General features: G+C 57.6%; 1 protein-coding gene across 6 annotated transcripts in view; it reads left to right on the top strand.

Annotated features, from left to right (window-relative positions):
* TMEM63B (transmembrane protein 63B) overlaps positions 1–20497 on the top strand; it is a 23870-nt gene extending 3373 nt beyond the window's left edge. For 2 of the 6 annotated variants that reach the window (XM_044776757.2, XM_044776755.2), the window contains exons 2-24: positions 3183–3365; positions 3646–3725; positions 3968–4006; positions 4943–5033; positions 6478–6515; positions 7512–7654; positions 7752–7803; positions 8260–8368; positions 9033–9103; positions 12361–12441; positions 12929–13052; positions 13660–13793; positions 13937–14074; positions 14222–14375; positions 15300–15406; positions 15655–15741; positions 15973–16038; positions 17343–17505; positions 18106–18211; positions 19190–19357; positions 19616–19731; positions 19906–19986; positions 20229–20497. In XM_044776757.2, the coding sequence (XP_044632692.1) occupies positions 3207–3365; positions 3646–3725; positions 3968–4006; positions 4943–5033; positions 6478–6515; positions 7512–7654; positions 7752–7803; positions 8260–8368; positions 9033–9103; positions 12361–12441; positions 12929–13052; positions 13660–13793; positions 13937–14074; positions 14222–14375; positions 15300–15406; positions 15655–15741; positions 15973–16038; positions 17343–17505; positions 18106–18211; positions 19190–19357; positions 19616–19731; positions 19906–19986; positions 20229–20414 (2493 nt within the window). In that variant the 5' untranslated portion in view covers positions 3183–3206 and the 3' untranslated portion in view covers positions 20415–20497. Of the gene's footprint in view, positions 1–3039; positions 3366–3645; positions 3726–3967; positions 4007–4942; positions 5034–6477; positions 6516–7511; positions 7655–7751; positions 7804–8259; positions 8369–9032; positions 9104–12360; positions 12442–12928; positions 13053–13659; positions 13794–13936; positions 14075–14221; positions 14376–15299; positions 15407–15654; positions 15742–15972; positions 16039–17342; positions 17506–18105; positions 18212–19189; positions 19358–19615; positions 19732–19905; positions 19987–20228 lie in introns of all 6 variants that reach the window. The other 4 variants (XM_044776756.2, XM_070514853.1, XM_070514855.1 and 1 more) reach the window with 4 other exon arrangements.

The following is a 20497-nucleotide window of genomic DNA, read 5'->3' as shown; positions in this document are numbered from 1 at the left end:
ATCTCTTTGTTACAGATTGGAAGACTGAGGCCCAGGTTACATAGTAACAGAGCTAGCCTCCAGTCTTCATCTCCTCCCCTCAGACCACACTGCTTTCCTATGAATCCAAGCCCTAAGCTGAGTCTTCCCAAGTAACTCTAAGAAAACCTTTTAACTTAGAACTCCTCCACCCCCACCGTGCACACACTTCTTAATGGGAAAATAACAACCTTCAGTTAGCTAGAAATAAAATCTTTCATCACTCTCTCTACACACTTCCAGCTAAAAGCCTCAGTGTCAGACTAGAGAAATTCTGGGATATAGCTGACTGGGCAGCCCAGTGGAGTGGAGGAACTGCCCCCTTGCCTCCTTCCCCACCAGCCCGGATATTCTGCCTCTTGGCCCTCCTCAGCTGCTCTCAGTGAAGCCTGCGAGAGCAGCTGCCCTTGGTGAAACTCGCCCAGCAGCCCCGCCCCCACAATTAAGCTCCTGGAGTAACCCTGTCAGCAAGCAGAGCCGCAAGCCCTAGCTCCGCCCTTTACCTGCCCTGTGACCTCTTGTGAGTCACTTCTCCTCCCTGGGTCCCTGCTTCTTCCCCTGTAAAGTGGGGATGACTGTGCCCTGCCTTCCTCGTGGTGGAGGGATGCTCAATGCTCTTGTGCAGGGGAGAGCACTCTGCGAGGGAAGCAGTAATTTCAGTTATTAAGCATCTACCTGGACCCTCACCCACCCTACCTGGTCCCCTTCATGTAGAAACTCCCGGAATGTTCCACCTTCCTTCTGAGAGCAGAGGAGGGGAGAGGGGTGGCGTGGCACTCCAGGGGTTTGTAGCATTGCATTCTGACCTGGTGGAACCTTGGAGCTGGGGAGAGAACAAACAAGGAGTCGGAATGGGCTGTCTTGATTTCTGGAGTGCATTGGAGTTGGGGGTTAAGTGGGGGGGCGAATGTAGAGACCCCCCCAACCACCACAGACCAAAGATACCTATACCTACCTTTAACCTCCCCTGGTACCCCAGGGTTCTGTGACCCTTATGTTTACAGAGGCTCCTAGACACACCCACATACATGTCCCCACTTAGAGACCAGTACCTCCCTTCATTTCAGTGGACTGCCATGCAGTCACCTAGCTCCCTCCCCCACACACAGATACACACATCAACACACATTTACACACCTAAACACCCACATGCCCACAGTGCTCTGGCGTTCCCTAGCCAGAGAACATTTAATGGGCATTTATGAAGCTTCCATGGTCTGCAGAGTCCTGTTCTAGGCACATCAGAAAAGCATTGTGGCCCCCTGAAAAGTGTTCTAGCTTTGGAAAGAAGTTGACCTAGGTTTGAACCCTGGGTTCATCATTTTATTATCAGTGTGACTTTGGGAAAGATATTTAACCTCTCTCAGCCCCCCGTGCCCTCATCTTAACATGGCAATGACATCCGTCTCAGGATTGTCAAGGAGTAAATGAAATCATTTATGTATTATTCTTGAAACAGTGGGCAGTTGATAAATGGCGCCTGCTACAATTACTAAGTTAGTGTTTTATTTGAAGGCAACTGGGCTGGAAAGGGAGAGGGAGGCATGACACCCAGCGCAGTTACTCCCGTAGCCTTCCTACGCGGGCTTTTGAGAGACTCCCTGCGACCAAGTCAAACACATAAACAAACCCGGCTTCCCCCTCCGTCTGAGAGCTGTGCTTCTTTGCCCTGCAGTTGAAGTATTAGGAAGAGGCTGGGGGAAAACCAGGGACTGGTGGGCAGGGGAACCCCTCTGAGTCACCTCGGGGGGGCTGGGGGACGCTTCCTCCCAGAGTTGCAGTCACGATTCCAGGTTTGTTGTTCTCTCTCTTTGTCTGGTTTCCTTTCTTCCCTGGAGACCACCCTCCCCCCGCCCCAACCAAGGCAGAGCTTCAGTGTTGTCAGCAGAAGGGGCCCCCAGAGGCCCTCCAATATGATGGGGTGGGGCAGCGGTGCCTCAGCCACACTTCTCAGCCCTGAGAGCCTCCCCAGAGCCCTGCTCCACTCCGTCCCCAGGCACTTCCAGAACCCAGGCATCCAGGCTGGCTGCCCCTTCTCTCCTTCTCCCTGCCCCATCCACCCGGACCATTGAGTGCTGGACAGCCCGGCAGTGGCAGGGAACCTGGCTGGAGGGAAGGACCCTGGCTGCAGGAGGCTTGGGCAGGCTAAGAGGCCCCTGCCCACTCTCCCTTCTTTTGCCAATGGAAAAGCTCGCTGGAGGGCAGGGCATTCCCAGCCTGCCCTGCTCTGGAGGCAGGAACAGGGCACTCTGGGAGTTGTAGTCCTCCTACCACTCAAGTGACCCCAGTGCGGACATAATTGGAGAGGGGTGATGAAGCTGGAAGGGATAAAAGTGTAGCTGCTGCCACGGCAGGGGAAAAGGAAAGAGAGTAAGCAGGAGTGGCTGGGGCTAGGCAGGTAACACAAACCCAGAAGTCCTACTTTTTAACTGACTTCCCAGTCTGACCCCATCCTCAGACCCCTACCTGAGGGCAGAGGGGCAGCTCTGAAGCTCAACAGCTTATTTTGAAGCCAGTGATATTGGGAAGGTGATTAACAGAGTTGAAAACTCTTAAGTAAATGAAACTGTGCCATTTTTCTAATAGGGGTAGAAAGAGAGTATCAGGATGAGCTAGCTGGCTCCTGACCCGTCCTCCCCTGGCCTAGAGACCCTTCCTCTTAGCCTTGGATCCTCAGGCCTAAGACCCCTCCCCATCTCCCCTCAGGCTCAACTCTGCCTCACCCCACCCCACCTCACCCCTGCCTAAGACAGAGGGGGGCCTGGGGGTGAGAGAAGGGGGAGGGAGAGAGAGAGGGAGAGAGAACAAGTGTGTTTGTGTGTGTGTGTGTGTGTGGAGAGTGTTTGTGTGTATATATTGTGGTGGTAGGAGGTAAATGTTAGAGACTCACAGACAACTACCAGCTTAGAATAACCAGTCTCCCCAGTCCAGATCTGGGCCGAGTTCCCCAGACCCAGGGTGGGGTGGCAGCCGGAGAGCCACTGAAGGTAAATCCACATGACTCAACCCTCCCCTCCCCAGGCCCTTATCTCTGGAGGCCAGAGCTTCCACCCGCCCAGGCCGCCTGGGGATCTGCCCTCACTGCCCCTTCCCCACACGCACCCTGCCGGAGCCATGAAGGGAATAGGGGCTGAGCCCAGCAGACTGCTCTGCCCTCTGCCCAGGAGGACCATGCGGCAATAGCAGCCATGCTGCCCTTCCTGCTGGCCACACTGGGCACCACGGCCCTCAACAACAGCAACCCCAAGGACTACTGCTACAGTGCCCGCATCCGCAGCACCGTCCTGCAGGGCCTGCCCTTTGGGGGTGTCCCCACTGTGCTGGCTCTTGACTTCATGTGCTTCCTGGTGAGTCCCCACATTCCACCACCCACCCTTGCCACCCACGCTTTGTAAATAACTAGCCAACACCTGCAGCTCTAACCACTCCCACCTGACCCAACTCCCCAAGCTTAACTGCAGGAGGTATCCCCATCACCCAGCCCAATCCTAGCCTCTGACCATGTGCCCAAGCTGGGGACATCCCCTTCTAAGACAAGATTCCAGCTCCTCTGACCCTGCCTTCCTGGCTAGTCCAGGGGCTAGGCAGACAGCCTCTCCACTTGCCACCCACCCCCGCTTCCCTCAGGCACTACTGTTCTTGTTCTCCATCCTCCGGAAGGTGGCCTGGGACTATGGGCGGCTGGCCTTGGTGACAGATGCAGACAGGTAAGGCTCTGGGACCCACCCCTACACACACACAAACACACACACACACACTATTTGTTCCACACTCCTCAGGGATAGGAAAGAGCCAGCCCTCTCTCATCCCCCTTTGTTGGGGGGATGAAGAGGGACCAGTCCCAGAGCAGGCATGGAAGACATGAGGACCCTCAGTTGGGCCTTTGTCCCTTGCTACTCCCCAGGGGCCCTCCCCCGCCCTGCTAACCCTGTCTGTTCTCTGTCCCCAGGCGTCGGCGGCAGGAGAGGGACCGAGTGGAACAGGAATAGTATGTGGGGCCCCAGGCCCCTCACCTTACTAAACCAGCTGCCCCTTTCCTCTTCTCTTGTGCTTCTCTTCTCATCCTGCCACGTTTCTTTTTGCAGTTTTCTTCTCTGCAGACTCACGTTTCGGATTAACGCAGGCGGTGTGCTTTGCAGAACGGGAGGCTCCCTAACTTGTCTCTGCCTCACCCCCTCTCTCTCCCTCTGGCTCTCTGCCTGGGGCCAGTCCCTCCCCATGCCCAGCCTTCTTCCTGGCCCTGGTTGGCTGGGGTGCAGGGGCCATCCTCCCGGAAACCCCAGTATACTCACCCTGTTGGTTGCAGAGACAAGATTGGGCGTCTCCAGTGGCTTCCTGTCCCCTAACAGCTAGTTCTTCACATTCCAGGGTTCCCTGCTCACCCCTTCTGGAGACTGGGAGGGGGGCTGCCTGAGGAGCCCTGATCCTGGCCCTTTGTGTCACATCACGGTCTCTGTCCATAGGACTGGAGTTGGAGTTGCAGCAGCTGCTGGGGTTGGAGAGGGAGGGTAGGGGCCCGCCTGGGAGGCATCTCCCAGCCCCCGCTTCCCCTCACCCTTCTGGGGCTCTGCTAGTCCATCCTTCCCTTCACTCCCCACTGCCCTGTGCCTCATTTTGGCTCTGTTGCCCCGGCCCCTGCTGGTCAGCTCCAGACTGCAGGGACCACTCACATTCTCACTTCAACCTCCACCATGACGAAGACACCCTCCCTTTGCCCACTGCCCGTTGGTGCCCCCAGGCCCTCAGGGAAGAGGGAGATTTAAGGGGGTAGGGACGGCACTCTCTCCTCCCCGCTTCAGCCTCTGCGCTTTCTGTGCCTTGTCTTACGCCTGGAGTGCTGGAGTGGGAACCCCCCCACTTCATCCCTGCCCCAAGGGGCTCAGCCTCACCAGGCTCTCTGACCTCTCCTCTCCCCCACCCCCAGTGTGGCCTCAGCTATGCACGGGGACAGTCATGACCGGTATGAGCGTCTCACGTCTGTCTCCAGCTCCGTCGACTTTGACCAAAGAGACAATGTGAGTGCCCTCCCCTGAACTTCTCAGCCCCCGTCCTCCTCCAGGGCTGATGGGCTCAGCAGCCTCTAGCTTCCAGTGATGTGGAGTCAGGGATCTTCGGAGTGTGGCTGTCTCCTCAGCAAGGGAAAGGCTTGTCTAGGAGCCACAGGATAACCTCCCGGACCCAGAGCTCCTGGCTCTATCTTCCAAGTCAGCCTCCCAACTAGCATGAGCCTGACATCTGTGAGTTCCATACTTTGTTCCACGATAGAGCTCTGTGCCCACCTCTGCTGACTGAGGACAGCTAAGGACACCTTTTTCCTTGAACATGGTTTTAGAAGTAATAATGAGCCTTTCAGGCCCACCTAGCAAAATATACAGAATCCATTGTGATGCTCAGAGTTTGCAGGCTGGTGGCCCCTGGCTACGGGGTTACATTGACCTGCTTGTGGATTGGAGCTGAGTGACAGTGGCCCCTGTAGACAAGGCATGAGCTTGATGATTCACAGCAGGCCCCAGGCCCCCTTTCAGGTCAGACCCAATACTGTGGCGGCATCACATGCCTGGCCCCCTATTGTTCTGTGCGGGTGAGGGTCCTGGTCTGAACTCTAATGCTCAGACCAAGGGTGGCCCCGGTCAGTCCAGCTTATGCTGGGGGTCCTGGGGATGGCACTCCTGTAGTAGCCGTAGTGGAAGAAGCCTGCCAGCTTCCTGAGCTGGAATCACACTGGTAAGTGGTGAAGCAAAGGTATCGCCCCTGCCAGCCAGAGGCGTCCAGGTGGTCCCCAGACTCAGGTGGCGGCAGCAGGCAGCACAGGCCTGCGTCTTGGCTGGAGGCCCTCCCCTCACCCCCGTCTTAAGTCTGCGCCTTCTCCTGGCAGGGAGTTGGGGGAGGGTTCTCTCTGCCCAGCCTTCCCCCACATATCCTCACCCTGCTCTGAGTGGGGTCTCTGCCTGAAGGCAGGCCTGGGGGTTCAACAGGGGGAGATTGCAGCTCACAGTGACCCTGGGTTTTGGTCCCTCTGGAGTGTACTAGAAGATGGGTGGCAGGAACTTGGGCAGCGTGGCCCACCTCTCTGCTTTTGGCAGCCATGTTGCAAATTCTTGTTAGCTGCAGGTCTGGAGGTCCTCATTACCCTTCCTAGAACCCCAAACCCCACCATCCCCACTGGCCCACTGCACTGCAAGACTTCATCCGGTTCTGCTGCCCTGCTGGGCATTTGCGGGGACAGTAGCTCTGGGCCTGAGAGTCCACAGAGAACCCAATTTGGCCTTGATCCTTTGTCTTTGAGGGCTGGTGCCTTCCTTCTCCCCTCTCTGGGGATGAGCTAGCTTCTTGGGGAGGTTGTGGAAGCTGAGCCACAGCCTGGAGGTGATTGTGAGACTGGGGTGGGGGGCTTTGCGGGGCCGGGAGGCTCGGGGCGGTGGGAGGAGGACTCCGGCTGATACTGCTCTGTGCCCCCAGGGTTTCTGTTCCTGGCTGACAGCCATCTTCAGGATAAAGTAAGTGAACGGTCTGCAGACTCTAAAGAAAGAGAGAAACAGAGAGAAACTTCAGACCTGTCATCTCCCTACAAAGTCCAGAGGCCAGCAGCTTTGAGGGCCTTAGTGCTCCTAGCCAGCCCAGCACCTTCCTCCCTCCTCCAGGAGGCCAGGCCCTGGGCTCCCGGCCTCTGCTGTCCCCTGAGCTGGCCTCACTTTACCCCACAGTCTCCTATGTGCTCCCCTGCCTGGGGGGCCCGCTCTGCCCTCAGCTCTCCCAGCCCCTGCCACCCTGTGAGAGCAGGGGCTGGAGCCCCCGCCTCAGAGCTTCCGTGCAGCCAGCGGGTGGGGGCAGCAGGCAGGCTGGGAGCAGCCAGCCAGCAACAGGCAGGAGCCAGTATCCAGCAGGCAGAAGTCAGGAGATCGAGCCAGAGTGCGGCAGGCAGGCAGTGAGGCCTGAGAGAGGCAGGAAGCCGGACAGGTCAGCACCGCCCCGCCCGTGCCCCAGCCCCAGCCCTCCCCCACCTGTCACGCTGCACCAGCTCCCATAAGGCGCCAGTGCTTCCCCAGCCTCCATCCTCCCTCCCCAGCCTCCCTCCCCAACCTCCCTTTCACATCTGCCTCTTCTCCTCTCCCTTTGCTCCCCAGTCCTCATTTTTCTTCTTCTTCCTCTCTCTGTAGTCTTCCCCGTTCTTTACCCCTTTCTTCCCTTCTTCCCTCCTTCCTTCCTTCCTCCTTCCTTCCTTCCTTCCTTCCTTCCTTCCTTCCTGTTCCCATCTCTCATCCCTCTCCTTTTCTCTCTCTTCTTCCCCTTCCCCTCCCTTTCTCCCTGCATCCTTCCTTTCCTCCCTCCCCTCCCAGAGAATAGGGGGCCCAGAGACCCCATTTCAGCCCCGTCCTACTGCCACGTTGGCAGGGGCTAGGGTGGGTGTGGGATGGGGTGGGCAAGGGCAGGCAGATTGTGGCCCCTCTGTTGCCCTAGCCCTCATCTAATTCCTCTGTCCCCACTACCCGCAGGGATGATGAGATCCGGGACAAGTGTGGGGGCGATGCTGTGCACTACCTGTCCTTCCAGCGGCACATCATCGGGCTGCTGGTTGTCGTGGGTGTCCTCTCCGTAGGCATCGTGCTGCCTGTCAACTTCTCAGGGGACCTGCTGGGTCAGCGAGGGCCAGGATGGGTGGGGCGGAGAGAGGAGGGGACAGTGAGCATGTGCCCTGACCCTGCCATTGTCCTCTCCCTCCTCCCATCCCCTAGAGAACAATGCCTACAGCTTCGGGAGAACCACCATTGCCAACTTGAAATCAGGGTACGGTTGGGAAGCTGGTCAGTGAGGCCAGGGTCTGCGGCCAGCAAGGAGGGGGGAAGGAGGGTGTTCAAGGGAGAGGTGCTGAGGCTGCAGAGATGGCTGTGGGGCCCTGAGGGGCTTGGGTTGGAGACAGGAGGTAGATCCCCAGGGATGACTGGATAAAGAAGAGGAGTGTGCACCCTTGGGCCAGGGGATACTGCCGGCCAGTTAGAGGGCAATGTAGCCAGCAGGCAGGGCACGGAGAGAAGACCTCTTGGGACATTTCAGTTGGAATGGAACAATCTTGGGGTGTAGAGGATGTGGGGTGTGGTGCCCCGGCTCCTGAGAGAGTCATTGCCAGAAGACTGGTGGCAGCAGAGGGTCCCTGTACCAGGGTTTAATTAACCCTGGGGGTTTAGGGGTATCTGAATGTGTTCCTAGCCCTGGGGGTTCCATGTACCCCTCTGCTCCCCCCAGGAACAACCTGCTATGGCTGCACACCTCCTTCGCCTTCCTGTACCTGCTGCTCACTGTCTACAGCATGCGTAGACACACCTCCAAGATGCGCTACAAGGAGGACGACCTGGTGAGTGGAGCAGAACCCAGGTCCACCCCCACCCCCAGCCTCTTCCCTTCCCTCTGGGCCTCTCTTGCCTCAGCCCTAAGGGGCGGCAGCTCCGGGGTTAGGCCAGCTGGCTCTGCATCTGGGCCCAGCAGCTCAGGAGCCCCCATCCTGCAAGTTAAGTGACATCTCCAAGCCTCAGTTTCTTCATCTGTAAATGAGACAGCAGCAGTACCTCTCTTGAGGTCAGTGGGAAGATGCAGCGAGGCGAGATGTGGAAAGCACCAGTGCTGTGCTGGGCACTTGGGAAATAGCTTGGTCGACCTTATGGTGGTGCTATTCCCTCCTCGTCTGTATTCATTCACCAAACCAGCACTGAACGCCCACTCCAGGCCAGCCACTGTGCTGGGTCCTCCATGGCCTGAGGATCTGAGAGTAGTCCCCCCCACCCCCGCCCCCTCTGTAACCCTCGGGAGCAAGGGGCCTGACGGCTCTTTCATTAGGCTCGTTGCCTGATTTCTGTTAGAAACACTTCCCCTGCTTTCCTTGGACCTGGCTTATCCCTAAGGCCTCCTGCCGCCCCTATCTGCTCCTCTCTGCTCACCCCACTCCCCAGCCCCTCCCTGCATTCTCCGGCTCCTCGGGGGTCCAGTCTCAGGAAGGCAAACCCACTCCCCTCTCACCCCAGGTGAAGCGGACGCTCTTCATCAATGGCATCTCCAAATACGCAGAGTCAGAAAAGATCAAGAAGCATTTTGAGTGAGTAGCCACCCCTACCACCAACCCAAGGCCCTGCAGACCTTTCTTTGCCTTTCAGCTCCCAGGACATCTTTACCCACACCTCTCACTTGGATGCCTGGGGCTGCACTGGGGGGTGGAGGTCAGACTGAGGAAGAATCCTCTGACTCCAGGGCCGTCTGGCACTTGGGCTGGGTGATAGGCCCTTCTAAGAACAGGAGAAATACTTGAAAAGTGAGTCCCCCAGGGCTCTCCCACTTGAACTGGCTCATGGGTTGTTGGCTCAGGGTCCATGGGCCCTTTGAGGTATATGGCTGCCTCAGAATGTGTGAGACATTCTGGAGTTTGTGTGCAGGGAGAAGCTCTGTGGCTTTCACTGCATCCTCAAGGGGCCCGGGAGAACTTGGGCTGCATGTCGTCTGAGGCTCTTTTCAGCTCTGCAACTCTGTCTTGGGGGCTGGGAACATGCACTTCCAGGAGTGCCAGGTGGTCAGGACCGTCTGTGTGCAGGGTTAGGGGTCCTATCATGCATTCATCCGTCCACTCTACGACTTTCTCATGTGCTATTTGGCATAAGTCACAAGGGTGCGCCCTGAGACTGTGAGGATGAATAAAAGTCATCGGGCTCTTGGGGGTCAGGGTGTGGAAGTCAGCTTTAGGAGCCAGTCCAGGGTCTGATGTTGGTCTGTGGTCAGAATTAGGAGTTGGCCAGTGGTCCTGATAAGGGACTTTGGTGGTCTGGATCAGGATTTGGTGAGGTCCAGATCCACTGTCAGTTGGCCTGGATCAGAGGCCAGTCACTGTCCTGGATCAGGACAGGATTGGGAGTCGGTGTCTGGTCAGGGTCAGCTTCCAGACCCCTGCATTTCAGGAAAATGGCTGGTTTGTGATCAGCATTAGTAGGTGAATAGTCATTCATTCGGCACGCATTATTGGTCACTTTCTGTGCACCAGGCATGAATAAATAGAAACAGGCCCTACCCTCATACAATTTACAGACCAGCAGTCAAACTCAGATCATCCTTGGTCAGTATGAGAGAACGATTTGGGGTCCTATTTGGGATTCAAGCTGTGATTAGCATTAGGGGGCAGTCTGGGTGGGGATTAAGGACAATGTGTGCTCAGAGTTAGGGGATATTTTACTATTACCCTCCAGTTGGAATCAGCTGTCAGCTGTTCGGACAAGCCCTTTAATAGCAAATACCTGTCATGCACCTGCTGTGTACCTGCCCTGGGGTAGGAGGAGGATAGAGCAGAAAGCAGAAAAGGAAAAGGCTTTGCCCCCATCTGCGTACCTGCTAGTGGGACAAGGCAGCTAATAAACAAATGGACTAGTAACAGGATGCCAAGGAGAGTGGGTGCTAGAAGAAAACCAAGGCAGGGAGAGGGACAGAGTGAGAGGAGTCAGGAGGGGCTACTGTTTTCAGTGGGATGGGCAAGGGGGACTCTGACAGGATGACATTTGACCAGAGACCTTCGTGTGGTAAGGGAGGGGACCCTGCTAGTCAAGCATCCATCCATTCATTCAGCACACATTTGTTTACACCTACTGTGTGCTTTATGCCAGCAAGACAAAGAACCAGGCCTGATGGGTGTCCATGGAGAGCTCACGGTCCACGTTGTCTGCTTCAGGGGTTGGTCTGTGGTTTTGTTTAGGAAACAGTCCATGATTAGAATCAGTGGTCAGCAAAAAGCAGGACTTAGGGAGACTGTAGTCCCAACTGGCATGATGAGGATCAGAGGATCAAGCATTCTGGAGCAGCCGTCTCATTGATCCAGTCATTCAGCACATGTTTATCGAGAACTTACTGTTCTTACTGCGGGCCCTGGGTATATGGTGATGAGCAAGAGTCAGCCTTTGTCTTCATGGAGTCATGGACTAGTTGTCAGTATTGGGCCGGGTTTGTGGTCCAGGTCTGGGGTCTATCTGGATTGGAGGACCCAGCCAGCAGAATTAGGGAATATCCTATGTGCAAAATCAGGGAACCTGTGTTGTGGAGATTAGAGATTAGTCAGGTGAGAATGAGGTTCGGCCTGCCACAGGGGTGAAGGCCCTTCCAGAGAGGAATCCTAAAATGGGTTGAGCAGCAACAGTGTCAGGGCAAAGGTCTGTCACCTCCTGGGAAGTACATTTCAAGGCCTCCATCCCAGATGTAAGTTTCCAAATTCTCATGGGTTTGTGTGGGCCATCTTGTTCCTTAGAACCATATCTTGTGCATCTTTAACACCAGGTTGTTTTTCATTAAAATTTGTTTTGAAAAGATGGGGCTCGGGGCCAGCCCGGTGGTGCAGCAGTTAAGTGCGCACGTTCCGCTTCAGCGGCCCGGGGTTTACTGGTTCGGATCCCGGATGCGGCAGACATGGCACCGCTTGGCAAGCCATGCCATGGTAGGCATCCCACATATAAAGTAGAGGATGATGGGCATGGATGTTAGCTCAGGGCCAGTCTTCCTCAGCAAAAAGAGGAGGATTGACAGATGTTAGCTCAGGGCTAATCTTCCTCGGAAAAAAAAAAGATGGGGCTCAGTCTAGATTAGGGATTAGGATCAAGAAGCAGTGTCTGAGCAGCACTGAAAAGCAACTACTCCTTCACTCAGCCAGCAAGCATCCCTCGAGCCCTGCTAGGTGCCAGGGAGTGAGAGTTGGGGCCAGTCTATCTCTCGTCATTTTCAAGTCAAGGTTGAGGTCAATCTTGGGTCAGGGTTAAAGGTTCAGTCTTGGCTGTGGGTTATGGGTCTGTTTGGGTCAGGGTTAAAGTCAGTCTCTGGCCAGGGTTAGAAGTCAATCTCAGGTCAGGGTTCAGGATCAATCTCTGGTTAGTCTTGGCCCAGGGATCATTCTATAGACTGGGCTGTGTATTGGTTGGGGTCAGTCCGTGGTCAAGGCTAAATGCTGGACTGTAACCAGGTCATCTGGGAACAGGGGTAAGAGAACAACCCACAGCTAGAAACAGTTTCTCTCGTCTTAAAGGTCACAGCCTCGCACAAGAGTCAGACCACAGCTGTGGCTTCCCCAGCGCCATGCACGTGTGCACTGACATCCAGGTCATCAGCCCACACTGCTCTTACACAGCCCTCCACACCTCTGAGTGCACCCTCCCCCGCTCAGAGAAGCATGAGGAGGAATGTCAATGTTTTATTCTTAAGGAACTTTCATTTTCACAGACTAAGAAAGAGAGAGCTTGAATTGGGGGGTGTGTCTTGAAGGTGATGGGGTCATGGATGAAAGTCAGAGGCAGGTGGGTGGGGTCCTGCAGGTGACGCTGGACTGTGTTTCAGGGAGGCCTACCCCAACTGCACGGTTCTTGAAGCCCGCCCATGTTACAACGTGGCTCGCCTCATGTTCCTTGATGCAGAAAGGTATGGGGCTGGGGGTGGCAGGGGGGCAACACCCGAGGGCCCCCTGCCCATTGTGGAGGGCATCTTGCCTGCCACACTGGAGCCTGGCTCCCCTTCCAGGTGTTTCCTAGGGCGTTTGATTTTAATTCAGCCCCCAGAGTTCCTGTCAATTCAGCCCTGGAAAGAGCAAGGCCTGGAGGTTAGAGTTTGTTGCAAGAGAAAAGGGGCCCACCGTCCCCACCCCATCTGAGGACATACCCTTTTTCAGCTACAGTATGAGACTGACTACAGGCCAGACTACAGGAAGAACTTCTGGCCCTCCAGGGATGGGTGGCGAGACCCTGGAATGGGGACATGTCTGAACCATGCACCCTAAACAAACCCAAGAGCAAGATAGCCCCTGTCCTTAAGGAGTGGACTAGATGACCCCAGAGCTGGGCTCCATACCCATCCTCCCAGTGACCCAGCCCCAGCTGGATGGTGGGTGACTGGGCATCTGGCCCCACAGGAAGAAGGCCGAGCGGGGAAAGCTCTACTTCACAAACCTCCAGAGCAAGGAGAATGTCCCCACCATGATCAACCCCAAGCCCTGTGGCCACCTCTGCTGCTGCGTGGTGCGAGGCTGTGAGCAGGTAAGAGGTGGGCTGACTGTGGGGTGGACCTGGCCTCAGCTCAGACCTCAGGGCCCCCAGAGCTCCCGGGGAGGAGTTGGAAGGTCCTGGGGAGACAGGTCACAGCAGAGATGGATGCACCGTATGGTGGAGTCTGTCCCACAACCCCACGTACACAATCCAGCCTTGCACGTAAATACCCAAAGGTAAATAGACTCCCAGAGGAGGCAAGGCTGGGGCCAGGCTGGGAGTGGGGTGCAGCCCCTCCCTCAGCAGGTCCCCACCTGTTCCTACAATCATTGCCCCAGTTCACACTGTTTGGGTTTGTCCCCTGTCCCTGCAGTGACCAAGTTTTCAAACTCCAAATCAGAAAAGGTCAGCCAAGAGGACAGCATTGTGCTCTATTTACTAGCTCTGGCTTTAGGCAAGTTTCTAGACTGCTCTGTGCCTCAGTTTCCTCATCTGTAGGATGGGGCTAACTGTACCTTCCTTGTAAGATTGTTGTAAGGATTAAGTGAGTTAACACAGAAAGAGCTTAAAGCAGCACCTGGCCTGTGGTGCTGAGTGGGTGCTGTGGGGACCTGCCCAGCTCTCTGACCAGAGCCCCTGCCTCACCCGTCCTCGGCAGGTGGAGGCCATTGAGTACTACACGAAGCTGGAGCAGAAGCTGAAGGAAGACTACAAGCGGGAGAAGGAGAAGGTGAACGAGAAGCCTCTTGGCATGGCCTTTGTCACGTTCCACAATGAGACCATCACCGCCATGTGAGCCCCCACCCTGCCTGCCCACCCCGGCCCTTGTCCCCCAGTGAGCAGCTGGGGCTCCCAGGTTCCTCCGCTCACGACCAGCTGTCGGCAGAGGGGTCCCCAGCAGCTGGTGCCGCAGTAACCAGTGCCCATCCCCCCAGCATCCTAAAGGACTTCAACGTGTGTAAGTGCCAGGGTTGCACCTGCCGCGGGGAGCCACGCTCCTCGTCCTGCAGCGAGTCCCTGCATATCTCCAACTGGACCGTGTCCTATGCCCCCGACCCCCAGAACATCTACTGGTGAGCAAATGGGGATGGCAGGGGCAGGCTTCATGGAGCCCTGGTGGGCTCCAGTGGGTAGGGGGAAGGAGAAGGGAGGTCCTAGGTGTCATTGGGGAGCAATCAGGCGTTCGGTCCCTGTAGCAACCGCCACCCCTGCCTTCCCAGGGAGCACCTCTCCATCCGTGGCTTCATCTGGTGGCTGCGCTGCCTGGTCATCAACGTGGTCCTCTTCATCCTCCTCTTCTTCCTCACCACCCCCGCCATCATCATCACCACCATGGACAAGTTCAACGTCACCAAGCCTGTGGAGTACCTCAACGTGAGGCCCACACCCCACTGCAGCCCTCCACGCTCTGTCACAAGACACAGATACCAAGCCCCAGATCCCTCCTCAGGGGGACAACCAGATGCCCTCCCGCCCAGTCCAGCTCCTGTTCTGCTCTTCCAGCCCGGCCCCACCGGGAAGCTCCCACACAACCAGGGGCTGAAACCCCTCTGCACACTTCCATTTGGTTTCCCCACCTTCCCCTAGGAGAGGCCACCCTTGAGTTTGCACACAGCTAGAGAGACACCCAGGGAAGAGCGAGCCCAGGCCCAGGCCTAACTGACCCTGTGGCCTCGGATTGGTCCCTTCTCCTCAACCCTCGATCTCTCCCACAGAAGAGTGGAAGGTTCAGACCAGATCACTGGCTTCTAGACTTAGATTCTGATGCCTTTATCAAAAGGAATCTTACATGAAACCTGATGTGGAAAAGTAGGGTTGCTCAGATGGCAGCAGAGGGGGCCACAGTGCCTGGTCTCCCCTCACCCCTCCCGCCTCACACACAGCATATCTCCTTAGAACCTCAAAGACAGTTTGAAAATCACTGAGTGATAATAGCAGAATCAAATCCCCACCCCACTTCTTACTGGCTGGATAAGCCGTGGAATCTCTTTTTTTGCCTCAGTTTTGCTCATCTGTAAAATGGGGTAACGTTTGGAGGATTAATGCGTGTAAAGCACACGATCGGTGCTTGGCACGTGGTATGTGTTCCGCAAATGCTAACCACTGATATTCACCGGGGGGCTGTACATATGGCCCTGCCCCACCTCACCCTTGGCGCTCCAGACGTTCTGGACTACTGCCATGGCGGCCCTGAGAGCTGTGGGGCCCAGGGCTCAGTGGGCAAGGGGGCGCTTCAGCAGAGCAAGCTGGGCCCACTCCACTGCCCCCGCCCGACACCTGCCCTGTATGCCACTGCAGAACCCCATCATCACCCAGTTCTTCCCCACCCTGCTGCTGTGGTGCTTCTCAGCCCTGCTCCCCACCATCGTCTACTACTCTGCCTTCTTTGAAGCCCACTGGACACGGTGAGACACCCCTCACATGCTGCGCCATGGCCCTCCTAGGTGGACACCCATCCCATTGGGCAGCCCTCTGCCCTTCAGGCTCCCTGCCCCGGCAGTCCCAGAGCTGGCATGGAAGGGATGGTGGCCAGCATCCTCTCCTTGGGAAGCCCCCCCTTCCTAGGGAACCCTCCTGGGACACTGTACGGGCTGGGGGAGCAGAGGTGAGGGGCTGGCTCCCCTGACCTCTGCCCCTGTGCCCCCTGCCCCAGCTCCGGGGAGAACAGGACCACCATGCACAAGTGCTACACCTTCCTCATCTTTATGGTGCTGCTCCTGCCCTCGCTGGGACTGAGCAGGTGGGTTTTGGAGAATGGGATGGGAGCCCGGGTGGGGGACTGCTGGACAGGTTCCCACCTCCCCTGCAGAGCTAGGGGCACAAGACAAGAAGCCTGGCCATCCCCAGGCCTCCTGACTTACCTCCCCTGTGTCTGGGGGGCATCCCCAGAGGCTCATGGGTAGGACTCCCCTCCCCTGGTGTTCTGGGCCATTCCAGCCCACCACCACACTTCTCCTCTCCTCCCCTCCAGCTTGGACCTCTTCTTCCGCTGGCTCTTTGACAAGAAATTCTTGGCTGAGGCAGCTATTCGGTTTGAGTGAGTGACCGGGGCCCCCAGGGAAAGAGACCGGAAGGTGGGAGTGGGTATGCCTGAGAGGCACTGCCAGCCCCCATGGGAGGGTGCGGCAAAGCTTCCACCCCTGCAGTGGGGAGGAGGGGAGAGGAGGGAGGGGCTTGCACCGCGGTCCGGCAGGGTCATCCCTAAGGTTCAGCCACAGAGTGTCTTGGTTGTGTACGTGGGAGATGTCCCTGGGGCCTCTCGGGACTCATTCTCCGGGGACCTCCTGGATTCTGAGGTACCCTCAAGGTATATTTGGGGCTATGGGGCCCACACTCGGGGGGTTTCTGTGAGGGCTTCTAGGGCTCGTATGCTGAGTCTCACTGGGAGTCGGGAGTTTCTCTCAGGCTTGGAGAGGTGTCTGCAGTGGGATCTTAGTCATACTTTGGGACTGACTCGGGGGTTCCTAGAGGTTTCCCTGCAGGCTCTGGGGTCCACACTTTTAAGTATCTAAGGACGGCTCTTGGGTTCACAAATCTGGGAGTGTCTGTGGAGACTCGGGACTCACACTTTGGGGTATTTATGGGGCACGAGTTCTGGGAACATCTCTGAAGTTGGGGATCTTATTCAGAGGGGTACTGTAGTGTTCTTATGGGGCACCTGCTCTGGGAGTGTGAAGGTGTCTTGGGGGACGCGTACCATGGCAGTGTATGTGGCCGCAGGCTCCAGGGCTCCTGCTCTAGACCATGTGTGGTAACCTTGGGCTCACGCTTGGTGTGTCAGGGGCATTGATAAAGGTTCCTGGGCTCCCCACTCTGAAGACCTGTGGGGGAGGGTCTCTGGAGCTTGTGTTCTGGAGGTGTCTGAGGCTGACTCTGGGGGAACTCTGGGTCAAGTTAAGCTCCAAGGCAGGAGCCTTCTGGGTGTTCTTGGGGCTCACACCCCGTGGGAGTTTTTGGGGGTCTCACAGGGTCATCTATGGAGATGTTGGGCTGTCATACCCTGAACATTCTGGTGGCCTTAGGGGTCTCGAGCACTTTCTCCATGGGTGTTTATGGGCCACAAGTTCTAGGGGTGCCTCTGGGCTCACACTCTGAGGCCATGTCCACTCACACTGAGGGTGTCTGGGGCTTACTTTGGAGGTGTCTCTTGACACTCTGGCATCTGCCTCTGGGGTTCACACTCTTGGAGGACTGGGACACAGGTGCTTCAGGGCTGAGCTCGGGGGTCCACCTGGAAGAAGGCATGTTGGGGGTGAAGGTGTGCTGTGAGGTCATGCTGGCAGTGGGCAGGCGGCCACCGGTGCCCCAGGGGTGCAGTGCTGGAGCACCTGGTGCCCGCAGGTGTGTGTTCCTGCCCGACAACGGCGCCTTCTTCGTGAACTACGTCATTGCCTCAGCCTTTATCGGCAACGCCATGGACCTGCTGCGCATCCCGGGCCTGCTCATGTACATGATCCGGCTCTGCCTGGCGCGCTCTGCCGCCGAGAGGCGCAACGTGAAGCGGGTACGGCCGCCTGGGGCCGCCGCGGCCCGCACAGCGCCCCCTGGTGGGCCCAACCAGAAACAGCGGCAGTCGTGCTAGGGTGTGGGGCGCAGGGGTGCTGGGACTCAGGGAGCCGACTTCCGCGGCCCTGGGCTTTCCCCTTCCCATCTGGGACCTCAGCTTTCCCATATGTACAGCGATGGGTTGACATAGATAACGCTGAAGGCCCTGCCAGTTCTAACCGTCTAGTGTTCTATGATGGGAGTTGGGGGAGGTCCGGGTCCCTAGATCTAGGGTCCCTCTGCCCTAACCCCACACGAGGCTCTGGGTATCCCATTCCCAAGCCCACCACCTGCCAGTCCCTGATCCCTTGAAGGCCCCTCCCCACGCTCTGTCACTGTGCCTACCCTGCTCTCCGTCTCTTCCACCTCTGTCTCCTCCACAGCTGCTCTCTCCCCCTCTTTGCCCTGCCCTACCCTGGACATTGGGCTCCTCTTCCCCCTAGCTTCTTTCCTGGCCCCAGAGATCCTGGCCCCTCCCCCTCCCCCTCCTCCCTGCCCTGCGCCCCTCCAGTCTGTCCCTCCCCTCCCTGAGCCCCCCTCCTGCCCATCTCCCCCCCAGCATCAGGCCTACGAGTTCCAGTTTGGCGCAGCCTACGCCTGGATGATGTGCGTCTTCACGGTGGTCATGACCTACAGTATCACCTGCCCCATCATCGTGCCCTTCGGTAGGCACCGCCGCGCCGGGACCTGGGCCCTGCTCGGGGGGACCCAGGACCTCACCCGCATCACTCTAGTAAGGCAGGCCACCCCGAATGGACAGGGCCCCGGCTGGGAGACCGGCCCCTCGGGCCTCCCGCCCGGTCCCTGGCTCAGTCTGGGGCCTGGCCTGTGGGGGAGGAGGGGCAAGCCATCTCGGCTGAGGCGGGACTCAGCTGGTGTGCTGGGCCCCTGGGCAGTCACCCCAACATGGCCCTACTCACCCCCACCAATGCCTTCACTCAACTGGATGGATATACTTGGACACGCGTCACATACACACACACACACACACACACGCTCCTACACAAGATCCATGGGCACACTTGTACACAGCCCTGTAAACTCAGGAAAGACCTTTGGATTCCAGGGTGGGGTTGGGTCCTTGCCAGAGATACCCCGCTACAGCTGAGCCATGTGACCTGGCCATTCCCTCTTCCTCCTGAAGAAATTTAGCAAAGTTTCTCTTCAACTCTCACCCCCTCTAGTGGCCTCTACTTTCCCCCTGGTAACATCCTCCCCCACCCCCAACCACCCTCCCTGGTTGTTGAAGGCTCCAGACTCCCAGACTAACCTTGTCTTCAGTCTAAAGCTCCCACCCCCTCAGCCTCCAGGAAAATAGAACTTACCACCTAATTACTAATCTGTTTAGGGATAAGGTTAGAAAAACAGTCAGCTGGGTTTTAAGAGGATGCTTGTTGAACCAAAAGAATGCATTTCTAACAGTAGAATTCCTAGAGAAGGGCTGCGGGATGAAGGGGTTGAAGCAGAAGAAGCCAAAGTTCTCTGATCCGCGGGGGCTTGGGCTCTATCCCGTACTGGGGCCGGGGCAGCAGGAGGGAGGCCAGCCCTGCAGTGGCCTCAGAAGGACCCGGCCAACCTGTGACGGACACGCAGAGGTCCGGCAGCACTGGTTCCGAGGTCAGGGCCCATGTGGCTTCCCCCAGGGCTCATGTACATGCTGCTGAAGCACCTGGTGGACAGGTACAATCTCTACTACGCCTACCTGCCAGCCAAGCTGGACAAGAAGATCCACTCAGGGGCTGTGAACCAGGTGGTGGCCGCGCCCATCCTCTGCCTATTCTGGCTGCTCTTCTTCTCCACCATGCGCACGGGTGAGGGCCGGCCCCGACGCTCGCTCAGGGAGCTGGGGGGTGGGGGGGATGCCCTGCGGAGTCACAGTAGAGCAGGCCATGAGATGGTCCACAATGGCCAGGGGTCGCAGGCAGGGCACCTGGGAGAGGCCAGGGTGAGGCCATAGCATATGGGAGTGTGGGACTGCATTCAGAAGGGGGCCAAAGCCGGGCGTGGGCCACTGGGAGGGGGCCTGGAGGAGAGGTATAGCAGCCCCATTTTTTGCCCCCCCACACCAGGGTTTCTGGCCCCCACATCCATGTTCACATTCGTGGTCCTGGTCATCACCATCGTCATCTGCCTCTGCCACGTCTGCTTTGGACACTTCAAATACCTCAGTGCCCACAACTACAAGGTGTGGGGCGAGGGGGCAGGGGGATGGCCGAGGGCAGGGGCTCAACGTGGGGGCAAGGGGATGGTTGGGAGCCGAGGGCAGGGGCAACAGGGGTGCTGAGAGGGTGTAGGGTCATGGTTGTGGCTGAGGGCAGGGCATTCCCCCCACTCCCTGACTCATTCTGGGCCCCTCTAGATTGAGCACACGGAGACAGATATCGTGGACCCCAGAAGCAATGGACGGCCCCCGACTGCTGCTGCTGTCCCCAAATCTGCGGTGAGTGTCCCCCTCCATGGCCAGGGGTGGGGAGGGGCCTCTGACTGGGACTCAGCCCCAAAGCTGGGTGTCCCACTAGTCCTCCAGAAAGGGAAGCCTGTCCCAGACCCCAGGGGCAGTGGGAAATGGGGCAGGGAGAGGCCGGGCTTCACTGGGCGGCTGTTCCGGGGCCCTGAGATCCCCCATGCCCTTCCCCATAGGGGCAGCTGTCCACTCTCACTCCCGCTCCTCTCGCCCTTCAGAAATACATCGCTCAGGTGCTGCAGGACTCAGAAGTGGATGGGGATGGGGGTCCCGGGAGCTCGGGGGATGAGCCCCCGTCATCTTCGTCCCAAGATGAGGAGCTGCTGATGCCGCCTGACGGCCTCACGGACACAGACTTCCAGTCTTGCGAGGACAGCCTCATAGAGAATGAGATTCACCAGTAAGGGGAGGGAGGGGCCCTGGAGGCCACGCCCTGCCCCGCCCCACTCGCCCCCCACGGACACTAAAACGCTAATAATTTATTAGA

This window comes from Equus asinus, chromosome 8 (assembly GCF_041296235.1).
Source record: "Equus asinus isolate D_3611 breed Donkey chromosome 8, EquAss-T2T_v2, whole genome shotgun sequence".
Classification (NCBI taxonomy): domain Eukaryota; kingdom Metazoa; phylum Chordata; class Mammalia; order Perissodactyla; family Equidae; genus Equus; species Equus asinus.
The sequence above is the reverse complement of the archived record's forward strand: the minus strand, read 5'-3'. Positions and strand labels throughout refer to the sequence as shown.